General features: G+C 40.5%; 1 protein-coding gene across 2 annotated transcripts in view; it reads right to left on the minus strand.

Annotated features, from left to right (window-relative positions):
- Adamts3 (ADAM metallopeptidase with thrombospondin type 1 motif 3) overlaps positions 1-12,657 on the minus strand; it is a 221,790-nt gene that overhangs the window by 188,107 nt on the left and 21,026 nt on the right. For both annotated transcript variants that reach the window (XM_021162812.2, XM_021162810.2), the window contains exon 3: positions 11,973-12,379. In XM_021162812.2, the coding sequence (XP_021018471.1) occupies positions 11,973-12,379 (407 nt within the window). The remainder of the gene's footprint in view (positions 1-11,972; positions 12,380-12,657) is intronic.

Raw genomic sequence — 12,657 nt, forward strand, 5'->3', positions numbered from 1 at the left:
TAGTAAATAAAAAGGTCATGAATTTGAAAGAGAGCAGGGAGGGTATGTAGAAGAGTTTGGAGAAATGAAAGGGAAGGGGAAAGGTTGCAATTAAATTATAACCCTAAAAATAACAAAAATAAATTAACTGTAAAAAAAAGAAAAGAAAACAAGTATCTTATGTTGATATCTGAAAACAAAGAATCTTGTCATTATTTCCATAATAATAAAACAAATGAGAAAAAAATTACATTTCTTGCCAGGTTTTTGGCTGTTTTTATTTGTCGTAAAAGACTCTAGACTAAATAAAAATAAAGATAAGGTAGAGTGTTAACCACCATCATCAGAGAAATGAGACACAAGTGAACACACTAAGAAAGACCAACAGAATATGGCCCAGGAGCTGGGGCAATGGCTCGGTCAATAAAGGGCTTGATGCATAAGTACAGGAGTCTGAGTTCAGATTCCCACAGCTCATGAAAAAGGCAAGAGAGGCAGTACACCACCAAAGCCCCAGTGCAGAGGGATACTGTGCAGAGAGCCTCAGGAATAATAATACCTGCCAACCCAGGTTCTGTGAAAAATGCTTCAAAAACTCATGTGGAGAATGATTGAGGAAAGACAGCCAACACTGAACTCTGGCTTCCATCACATGTGCACACACACACACACACATACACACACGGGGGCGGGGAAGGGGGAGAGACAGAAAGACAGAGACACATAGAGACAGAGAAAGAACGATGGAGAAAATATAAAATTCAATGCCATACAATTCTTTTTATCTCAAAAACATCTCAAGGTGGGCGTGGTGGCACACGCCTTTAACCCCAGCACTAGGAAGGCAGAGGCAGGCAGATTTCTGAGTTTGAGGCCAGCCTGGTCTACAAAGTGAGTTCCAGGACAGCCAGGGCTACACAGAGAAACCCTGTCTGCATCACAGCTGCTCTGCTGGGTGGTACAGTTACAATAAAACAATAAACTGCATCAAACCCAAGTGTTATAATGCAAGCTTTGTCGCACTTACCTTCCTCTCTGCTAACTGAAGAATCTAATAAAAGGAACAAGATGTTTTACTTTGCATTTTTAAGCAGAACCAAAATTATAAAGTCCTATGCAGCAAGAGTGGTGTGTAAATAAGATGCAACATGTGGTTTTGCCATGCTTTCAAGTCTCCAAGTTGGTCAACATCGGTGTCCTACTCAGAGGGACTGTTAACACTGGCCTGCTTGCATCAAGTGGAAGAGACTGTAAATTGACAAGGACTTTTCCCTAAAAGTCTTTACTTGATAGAAGTCTGTTTTCTCCTAATGCTTTCACAGACTGAGCTGGGCAATTGTAGCACATTTCACTTTTTAACCTTAATTATTAATATTATTAATCAGGAAATAGTAAAATAAATAATCCTAAGCAAAGAAAAAGAGAGGGGAGGGGAGGGGAGGGGGAGGGAGAGGGGGAGGGGGAGGGGGAGGGGGAGGGGGAGGAAGAGGAAGAGGAAGAGGAAGAGGAAGAGGAAGAGGAAGAGGAAGAGGAAGAGGAAGAGAAGAGAAGGTTTTGAGCAACCATCTGATTTTTCTGGGGCTGCACTGGCATTCTCCCCAAAGCCTTGATCTTACAGCATCCATTCGCATCTGTCTGAAGGAAAGGGATAGGGAAAGGCTAGCTGGCTTGTTGCAGGTACTGAGGCTAGCAAGTACTGGAAACAGTACAAGTTTATCTCGTTCTCATACAAAATTGTGACCACTCCCAACAGGGTTCATTTCCCTCAGCCATTGCATAAAATGTTTGTGTTATCCAACGCTATTTTTCAAACTACACTCCTATAAGATATCACAACTTTCCAAAGCTTAGCTACTTTTCTTTCTCACTGCTTTCTTGATTCTGACTCCAAAACTCTATAGTATTACGTCCTGAGCATTTTAAGATAAAAATGGATTCTGGGATGATGGAGTGGAAGCCACCTCCACTCCATCTGGGTTCAGAAATCACCTCCTGAACCCAGATGCTAAGCACACACCAAAACACACAGGATGACAGGGCTCGGGATTCCTTGGAAGGTGAGCAACTTCTAGGAGAAAGCAGGGATGCATGGAGCTCTTAGTAGAAGAGCAGCTGACATTTATGTGTCAGCCCTGAATCAGGCAGCAACAGACAGGTCTTGCACATAGCTTACCCACACAAGGTGAGCTACAAAGGACCTTTGCAAATGCTTGGAATCCGATCTGATGACAGAGAGCCAGAGGGCGTGGCAGTCACTGTTCCCAGATCAATTCTCATTGTCCGGCCCCCTGGTACCCTTCCCATCTGGCTGAAGTGACTTCAAAACAAAAACAAAAAAGCAAAACAAAACAAAAACTAACACCAACACATCTTTTCCACATTTTAACTTACCGTGCACTTGTGGTGAACCTGACACTGACTGTTCGAAAGCAACTACATAAGTGGAGAAAATTAGGTTACCATATATGTATGGACGTATATGGACCAAGGATGTGTATGGACCAAGAGGGTTATATGGCTGCCTGCTCAAGTGTCATTTGACCATGGCATGTGAGAAACCTTTGTACCTGAGAGGGTAAAAATGAGCAAACCTGGCAACTATGGAGACAAATGAATCTGATTTCTGGAACTGAAGCATTATTAGATTAAAATTACACACACACACACACACATATATATTCACATAGAATACTGAAAAACAGGAAGTGTGGGTTATTTTGAAGGAATATAAATGAAGCCAACAGACACTATATCCAAAAGCACCGATGGCAAATCTAGTAGACAAAGTCAAAGGGAAGATGCAGGAAATGGTAGGCAGCCTTGATCCATACATATATAACCATACACAGCACACTCTCAGTGGGGTTATCAGCATCACTTCTCATAAAAAGTTTTACAGATAAAGGGCATGGGCATACATAGTCAAAATGTTAAAATAAATATAATGTCTGAGTAATTGACCGGGGATTGCATGTTTTCAGTGGTGTTATTGCTAGTAATGTGCCCATACTCCTATGAACAAATGCTCATCCATGCAACTCGATACAGCCATAATCAAAGTCGTTGGCTCACAGAAGAGAAGAGAAGAGAAGAGAAGAGAAGAGAAGAGAAGAGAAGAGAAGAGAAGAGAAGAGAAGAGAAGAGAAGAGAAGAAGAGAAGATATGAAAGTACAGAAAGACTAGCTGGAAAAAGAAAGGAAGTTAGCAAGAGTCAGGTATAGACAAGAGAGAGTAACAGGGGAGATGAATAGAATTGAAATATGTACATGTATGAAAATGCCATAATGAAACCCATTACTATGTATAATTATATGCTGGCAAGAACATTAAAAATAGAAATATCAACAAAGAATTCCATATGTCCAGAAAAACTGTCTTTCAAAATCAACGAAGAAGTTAAGACAACCTGATAAAGCCAGGAGGTGGTGGCACATGCCTTTAATCCCAGCACTTGGGAGGCAGAGGCAGGCAGATTTCAGAGTTCGAGGCCAGCCTGGTCTACAAAGTGAGTTCCAGGACAGCCAGGGGTACACAGAGAAACCCTGTCTCGGAAAAACAAAAACAAAAAAACAAAAAAACAAAACAAAACAAAAACAAACAAACAAAAAAAGATAATCTGGTGAGCAAAAACCAAGAGAGTGTTTTACCATTTGCAAGAACAACCGACAGTCATCATACAGGTTAAAATAAACGAATAAAAAGCATCCAGCTGAAACCATATGAAAAATTAGAGATCTCAGTAAAGATAAATTCAATAAAGAGGCATATAAAAGATATTATTTTGATAATGGTAGATAATTATACTTTGGCTTACAATGTGATTTAAAAGGCACAATACACACAAATGTATGTGTGTCCATATCAGATAGATAGATAGATAGATAGATAGATAGATAGATAGATAGATAGACAGACAGACAGACAGACAGACAGACAGACAGACACTATGCCACTGGGCTGACAATGTTCTCCATAAAAGCTGTATACTATCTAATAAAGTCCCAGTAACTGACATCAGGCATGAGAAACTTCTGTTTAAATAGTTAGTCAGGGTAGTCCAAGTGACTCTCAAAACAACAAAGGCTATTGCTGCTGCCCTTAGCTGCCTCTTGCAGGTTGGAGACCCTATTGATGATTACACCTTACACTTCAGACACAGGGCTCAGAATATTCAAGGTGAACTAATCTGAAAGACTCTTTACATGGTTTCTTTTTCATAGTACCAAAAATTACTATACAAGCTGTCAAGAGAGAAAAGCCATTAACAGTCTTCTCTCTCTGTGATGCCAAAAAACTACAATAGTGACCAGCATGGCAAGATACTTCTAAGGATGCAATATTACCACTCATATCTTATCATTAACCAGCAGTTGCCTAATTGAAGTTAAGGCCCATTCAATAAGAGCAAAATCATGTCTGGTACTGAGAACTAGCCAACTAACCAGGGCAAGTAAGGTCACAGATCTTGGAAGAAAACCTGCTACTGTCACTTTACTAGACTGGCATGATTGCTAACTGCACTCTAAAACTTATCTGTGTAACCACAGAGAAATGTAGCTCTCATCCCTCATCAAACGACCATCCCTTTACAACAAATGGAGACCATTACAGAAAACCAGAACAGATCAAAATGCAGAGATCTGTGATTCATGGAGAGTCCAGCACCAACTGGTACGTCTACAGTAGAATCCTGCACAAAAGGCTCAGAAGATTTCATAGAAGTGGGGGTCAGGTAGGCATAAAGAATATAAGAGGTAAAGAGCATCAAATCCGCTGTGAGAATGTGTCTTCTGGCAGTGTCAGGAAAGCTTAACTCATGATATGCTAACAATACAGTTGCCTAAACAAGACCAGAACAGTGATAATATCAAAAGATATATTAACCCAGAATAGAGGAGATGGAATAGGGTCCAGCCCCTAGACAAAGAACTATGGGAAACTAATGAATGCTGCGAGTATTAGCCTCTCCCAGGGATGGGATCCTGGCTAGTGAAAACAAAGTGGTCAGTCTGAAATCATATAGACACAGCCACACTAAACAGACCCAGCAGGTTTATTTATATATTTATGCACTTAAATATATGGTAGCAAAAATAGTTGGTAAGGGAGAGGCCATCAATTTGAAAAGAAACATAAGGGAGCACAGGAGAAGGGTCCCAGGGAGGGGACATGATGGGGTTGGTCGTAACCAAAAGAAGAAATACAAAGTTATATTAATTCTTAAAAACTTAAGAAAACAGCTGGGCGTGGTGGCGCACGCCTTTAATCCCAGCACTCGGGAGGCAGAGGCAGGCGGATTTCTGAGTTCGAGGCCAGCCTGGTCTACAAAGTGAGTTCCAGGACAGCCAGGGCTATACAGAGAAACCCTGTCTCGAAAAAAAAAAACCAAAAAAAAAAAAAAAAAAAAAACTTAAGAAAACAACTTTAAAATAGATTAATGAGTTTAGCTTTTTAAAAATTTTCTAGACATAAAATGCATAATAATAATTTTTACAACATCCACAAGTGAAAGAACAGACAGAGCTACTAAAGGGACAGTTTTTATATTTTATCACTGTTAAAATAAGTTCAAAACAAGGGGTTATAACTTTGAGATGTTAAGTGTAACCTCCATAGTAACCATGAAGAGTACAGCTACAGAATATACTCAAAAGATGATAAAGGAATTAAAATAGTTTGCTACAAAACAACAACAACAAAAGCCCCACCTCCTAAACATAAAATAATAATGTGGGAAACAAGAGACAAGAAGAGCTATCAACCATTGAGAAAGACATCAAACTTAAGACCTTCCCTTATCAGTAATTAATTTAAATGTAAATGGGCTAAATTCCCCAGTCAAGACAGATTGACAGGATGGATTTTCAAAATGAAAACAAGGTCTAGAGAGATGGCTCAGTGGTTAAGCATCCTTCCTGTTCTTCCAGAAGACCCAGGTTGTATTTCCACCTGTGCATGGTGGCTCACAACCTTCTATAACTCCAATCTCAGAGGCTCCAATACCTTCTTCTAGCCTCCTCTGGCAATGTATGCACAATGGTGCACAGGACATACATGCAGGCAAACACATATAAACATAAATGGGTTATTTTTTAAAGAAAATAAATAACCAAGGCTGCCTGCCCTGTGTGTGGGGAACAATCCAATAGAGCATGGGTAAGACACTGGGCAGGGATGAAACCCATGACCCTCCAGCCCTTAATCCATAACTGAATACGGACAGGCCCATAATGTATAGGTACAGTACAAGTAGATGCAGATACTATGAGCTGATGGCTAAGCTCAGTTGGTGACAAAACAAAAAGACATGATAATGAGAGAGAGATACATTGGGAAGGAAGAGGTGATAGACAGTAGGTTATCAAAGCACTGGATAGGAACAAAATGCATTATACACACACACACACACACACACACGAATGAAACCATCAAATTAAAGAAGGAAGAAGAGAGGAGGAGGAAGAGAAGGAGAGGAAGAGGAGGAGGAAGAGGAGGGGGAGGAGGAGGGTATGAAATAACATATGCAGCATGAACTAAGAGTTCCTGGAATTACTATACCAGAATATTGTAGACTATGTTGTTTAAGGAGAGAGGTATGTATCAGCTCCGTATGCTGGGAGTTCCCCCCTCACAGAGCTGCTAGTTTTTGCTCTCCCAGGGCCTTTCTCCTTGGCTTGTAGACACCTTCTCCTCTTCCTCTCCTCCCCTGGCCTTCCCTCTTTGCCTGCCTTTGTCCAAATCACTTCCTCTTTTCAGAACATCGAATTCAGGCCCACTCTAATGATGACATTTTTTTTTCTTAATCACCTAAAATGTCCTTTCTCCAAATACAGTCACATTCTGGGCTACCGTAAGTAAAGATTTCAGGATAAGAAATTTGGGTGAATCTATAATTCTCCAGATAACAATGTGTGGGCTGTGGGGCCTATTACATCACAGGGAATTTCTATCCAATCTAAGAGTTTAGGAAATACCCTTCTAAGTTCTTCATAGCCTCAAATGAACTCAAATGAACACCACACACAGAGTTCTTTGTTTCTCAGGGCTGTCTCATCAGACAAAGGATTCCCACTCATGATGAGTTCTTTTCTGCTAAAGGATAGGCTTTCAGACTGCCCTCCTAGCTTAATGCAGACCTCAGACTCTGGATCTCATCTGTGAGCTCCAATATTCTGCAGGGAACACCCAGGAGAACCCACTGGTCCTTTGCGAGAAGGATGGAAACCAAGAAGGAAGAGAGTCTCAGATAGACCCTTCCTCCACTTCACCACAGAGCACACACAGTGTGTGCTGACATTGGATGCAAATACCAATGGTCATTTGAAAAATCTTGCAAAAGATAGAATTAAAGAAAGCATATATAATAAAATAAAACAAAAATCATAATTCAAACATACCATGTTTGTAAGAAAATAAACTTTAGATCCAAAGACATAGATTAATTAAAAGGAAAGCCCATCCCATTCATTGGCAAGACAGACTTTACAAAGGAAGTTACAAGATACAAAGGAAGACATATACTAATAAAAACGTGTTTAACAACCATAAATATTTACACGTGAAACCACAGGCCATGTAAATATATGAAAATGAAAGCACTGAAGGAAAGCAAACCTAGTTCCACCATCACAGTTGAAAATATCAATAGCTTATACTCAGCGATGCACAGGACAGCCAGCCACAGAATGAAAGGAAATTAAAACAGCAGCTAGAGTTGACCCTTGAACATGGGGATGAGGGATGTTAGCCCCTAAAACTGAAGTCTCACAAAGCTGGGGATGCAGCTCAGTGATAGAGTGCCCACCTAGAATGTATGAGGCACTGGGTTCAAGCCCTGCCTGACAGACCAAGGAAAGGGAGGGAGAGAAGGGAGGGAGGAAGGGAGGGAGGGAGAATTCTCATAGAACATCAGCTCCATAAAAACTTAACTATTGGTAGCTTTCAAATGACTGGAAATCTTAACAATAACAGCCAATTACCGTTTATTTCATATTAAATATATTAAATATGATGAAAAAATAGTCAAGAACCTGGACAGTTAGTTTTCTTTCTCTTGAACTACTATAATACATGTGCCATAAGCAAGCATGTTTCATCAAACAAATTTCCTTTTAAATTTTTGTTTTGAGACCAGATCTCATAAGGTACACTTCTTCCTGTTATCTACAAATTACAAAGAACACAGCTGCTCAAGGGGAAATAATTAGCATACCACCAACTTTTAGAAATTTAACTGGTAGCTTTCTAGCTCATTGCAAGGACAATAGGAAATGGCTACAAAATTCTTCAGGCCATATATAATATGTACTTTAGCTCATTTTATACAACTATAATTTAATAACGCATCTTTAAATTTGGTTACAATTGTCTTGATTGCAAATGATGCTGTATATATGTGATTGTGCCCATTATTTAATATGTGCCTGTAAATATGTACATATATTATATATAACTGTATAGTTGAAATACATATTCCATATATGAACATTCATACACATACTTATATAGAATAGATACTGCAATATAAGGAATGAATATCAACTCCCTTATTAATAGAGGTATTGCTTGTTTGTTCTCAAAAGTTAGATGACATTGATTTCTTAAAATTATATTATCTTCATCTACATTTTACTTTAACTTCTCTGTAAAAGCATATTACCAGCATAAACCACTTAAAGACATTAGAAATGCTCTTTAAAGATGGAAGGAAGAAATCTGATCAGAGAGTAAACACATGTGGGGATGTGGAAAACACACCAGATGGAAAGAATCAGACTCACTCAAATCTTCCAATGGAGCGGACTTTAACTCCTCAAATTTAAAGGTTGAGGAGCCTGAGACTATGGGAATCAATTCCGAGTCTTGAAAACCAAATCCCATACTTCTCACATAAAATTCCAGGAACTTTAGAGAAAGAACTGCTACAGAGATGTTTGTTACAAAGCCTCTTAGATACCAGCAACAAAGACCTCATGCCACCAGAAGACATGGTCTAGGGAGAACACCAAGGTCGATCTATCCTGACCATCATCCTGAACATCTAGGTAACCCTGACAGCATTAGCCGTGCACTTGTCTGTAAGATGTCCCTCTTTTTCTCTCCTTCCCTTTATACTCTATCTTTTTTTATCCTACACTCAGGTAACTCCATGGTTACCTATTCTACATTGACCCTCCTATAATGTGTTGTAAAGGACTTCATGAAATCAGGTTTCCCAAGCTCTCCCCAGTCATGTAGCCACACAACTCTCCCAGAGGTTTCCCATCCTTCCCACCCCTTCCCTTCCTACATCCTTGAATAGGTTAACATACATGGCTACTTTCTCAAAATCTTACACTGGAAGTATAACTTTTTCTGCCAAGTTGAGCATCCAAGGCAGACCTAATCTTTCCATCATCTAAGCTCTCACATCTCCCCAGGCTAATCTTGCAGCATCCCTGACATCAGCCTTATTCTTTGATTATTATTTTGCACACACTGTTTCCATTTATCACTGAAGACAAAGGCCAAGCCCAGCCTCCCTCAGTAGTCACTTCAGTTATGAAATGCACGAAGCACCTTTATGAGTGCTTCAATGCTGTCCTAATCTAGGTCAGTGTTTGTATTACCAGATTAAGTGAATAACTGACACCAAGCGTGAGGGACTCTTTGAGGGTAGACTGTATTCAGAGTACAGTCGCCACACAGCACTGTGTCACTTCCACAATGCTTTCTTCCTTCTTGTTTCAAGTATAATTTACCCAGAAGTGATGTAATCACAGTCACATGATCTTTAGTACCTTCAAGAACCTATATATGTTATTAAGTGGCACAAGGTACATTAATGATTAAAGTATGAGCTAACCCATCACCCCTTACTCTAAGTAAGTACAAACGGGCTGACTAGTTGCATGGAAATGGGGCAAGGTAGATGATGTAGGCAAAAGCTCACATAGGTCACATAAAACTAGATAATACCATCAACTACTGTAGGGCATGGAGAGGCTAAGCAGACTATGGGTTGAGATGCAAGCAAGCAAGGAACCATAGCTATCATCAACTAAGTAAATGGGGGGGGACCTCTTATCGTTCCCACACCACGCTCTACAGAGTCCTAGAACATCCTCATGTTATCCTGGAAACATGCCTCATCCTAGAACAGCCTCATGTCATCCTGGAAACATGGCTTTGGCCCTCTTTCCTCAGAGTTTCCACCATCTCTTAAATCATTATGTAAACCAGAAAGGCCTTGTCCTCCTGTCTGCTCCATCTGTCAAGTGGTACATAGCCACTGCCATGGGCATCTATCTCTGTGGACTGAAAAGTAAGAGGACACTGGCCCACAGGCAGCAGCTTCAGCTCCCAGAAGCAGATACCTGCCACAGGCTTTTTAAAGGTTCAGCTCTCTCTTCAACTAGCTCCTCTCAGTACCCTGCAAGTGGTACCACGAGTGTGCCTGTTTTTAGTGCCAAACATTTTACTTATACCAGATTGAGCTGAATCTACAATTACCAAATGTTCTCAATCGCGTGCACACTGTCTTAGTCTTTCCAAAACAGACCTGGTTAAAAAAGTGCCTGTGCTACCAGACATTCTGAAGCAAGCACAGCAATCGCATGTATCAGGGAAAAGTCCTGATCAAGTTTGTGTTAGAAGTTGGCAACTGCCCACAGAGTTCATTTGGTTTTCCCAAAAATCCAACAAGAATTAAATACCTCTGATACTCATCAGATGTGACTACCTAACATTTTAGAGAAAGATAGTCATCTATGATCATTAGGCTGTTAATGTTAACCACTTTGAACCCCTGGTATACTATCCAGGCCCTCCTGCTCTGATTCTCGGGGAACATGGGAATAGGGAACAAAGGCAAGGTCTAAGGATAAGAAGGAAGGAGAGACAGAACACCTCCCATCTTCTTCAGCCAGACCTTGTCTGACTTTGTCCTTTTTACTTACTATTTTTAATAGATAAACCCTAGTTCTTTCATCAGGAGTGAGAAGTAAATTTTTTCTTAATGTGGAAAACCTTAGCACTTGGTAATCTCCCTTGATCTTAAGAGCAGCCCAGAAGAAAATCACTGACCTTCAGTAACCCAGAAAAGCAATTCACTTCTCTGTTTCTCCACTCCCAACCAGTTCCCTCTGGTGACAAATCAGGAGAATTAACAGGGCAACTATGTATTAGTAAGCCTAGAAAAATGTAATGTCTTTCTATGGTAAAACTCATGACATAAAGATTCTATCAAACATCCCTGTGTTTTAGTAAACTTACAGACCGTAAAAATCTGTACAAGCTGTCGCTACTCAAAGGAGAAGTTTAATGGGTGTAATAGAGTACAAGGCAGGAGTCTATGGAGAAAATAAATTTTCATTTAGGGTTTCCAGCAACAGCATCTTCCTGCTCAGTGTGAAACACCTAGCACCATCTTGACTTCTGCCCCTGAACTCACTCCAGAGCAGAAAGCAAGGTGAAGCAGGCCAATACCTCCTGCCAAAGGCTATCAGAGGCTGGGTACGCTACCTATGGGCGTGGCAGAGATAGAGGCCACTGTCATCTTAGAGATTGCTTTAAAAAGCCCTGACAGAACTGTGGCCAGAGTTGGTTGGGTAATGTAGGGAGAGGAGTTGTCTACAGTAACAGCAGTTTTCTGGAACGTGACAAAGAGTGGTGACAAATCTGCAGCTGGGTAGCTCTGGGTTTCTAACCTAGAAACAGGATGGCATAGCAAGAGCAACATTGTACTTTGTCAAGGATTAGTAGTCACCTTTGTATAGTCATGTCTTCCAAATGGGACCAAGCTCCTGCAAGACTTGCGAAACGGAGGAGATTGTAAGACTCACAAGGCAGTATACATAAGCTATAACAGTTATAGAGCAGAGGGGCCCTGCCAAACCCACCATGCTGCCTATAGTTGAGGTTTCTTCCCATCTCTACCTTGCAATGCTAAAGACAAATGAAATGCCAACACCTGCACCCTTCCATGTTCATACAGGAAAGGAAATGAGTCTTACCAGACCATCACAGTTGCTAATGGCAACAGAGGTTCCTGGAATGTCCATGATGTCACCAACATAGGCACAGCTGGTCTGCAAAGGCTCTGATCTCCAGCTTCCTTCTGAAGCACTTCCGTGTGGATGGCTGTTTCTGGGGTCAGTGGTATTCCCAGGCCTTCGAACTGTCTCATGCCATTCCACCACAGCCCCAGGAGCTATGAAGTGAGTGTTTGGCTTCAGTCTAAGATGAAAATCTCTTCCAAATGCCGTGACGTTGAAGAACAAATGCTCTGAGTTAGACGACACGTCCCTGGGTGACCTCTTTTTGTGATTTGCAGAAAGAATATGGGAAAGATAATGTCCTTTTAGATTCGTGCTAACTGGTGTCACCAGCTCATACTCTCTGTATCTCTTTGTTGGTAAATCTGTGGGGGTAAAAAAGAGAATTGTACCACATCAGACAGTAGGAGAATACAGCAGAAAGCCCTACCTCACAAAGCTAAGCCATGCTTTGCGATGAAATCTATCCTTGAGCTAGAGCACAGATAATAATTTTTGATAACTAAAATCATCTCTCAAATGCACTTAGGAAATCCAATTATTTTATTTTTAAAATTTATTAAATCATGAACATTTATACCTTGTTGCTATATTTAAGAGCATGAATATATCTCTATAAACTATATCTGGTTCATTTAAAATT

This window comes from Mus caroli, unplaced genomic scaffold (genome assembly GCF_978045245.1).
Source record: "Mus caroli unplaced genomic scaffold, Mus_caroli_1 scaffold_4, whole genome shotgun sequence".
NCBI classification, from domain to species: domain Eukaryota; kingdom Metazoa; phylum Chordata; class Mammalia; order Rodentia; family Muridae; genus Mus; species Mus caroli.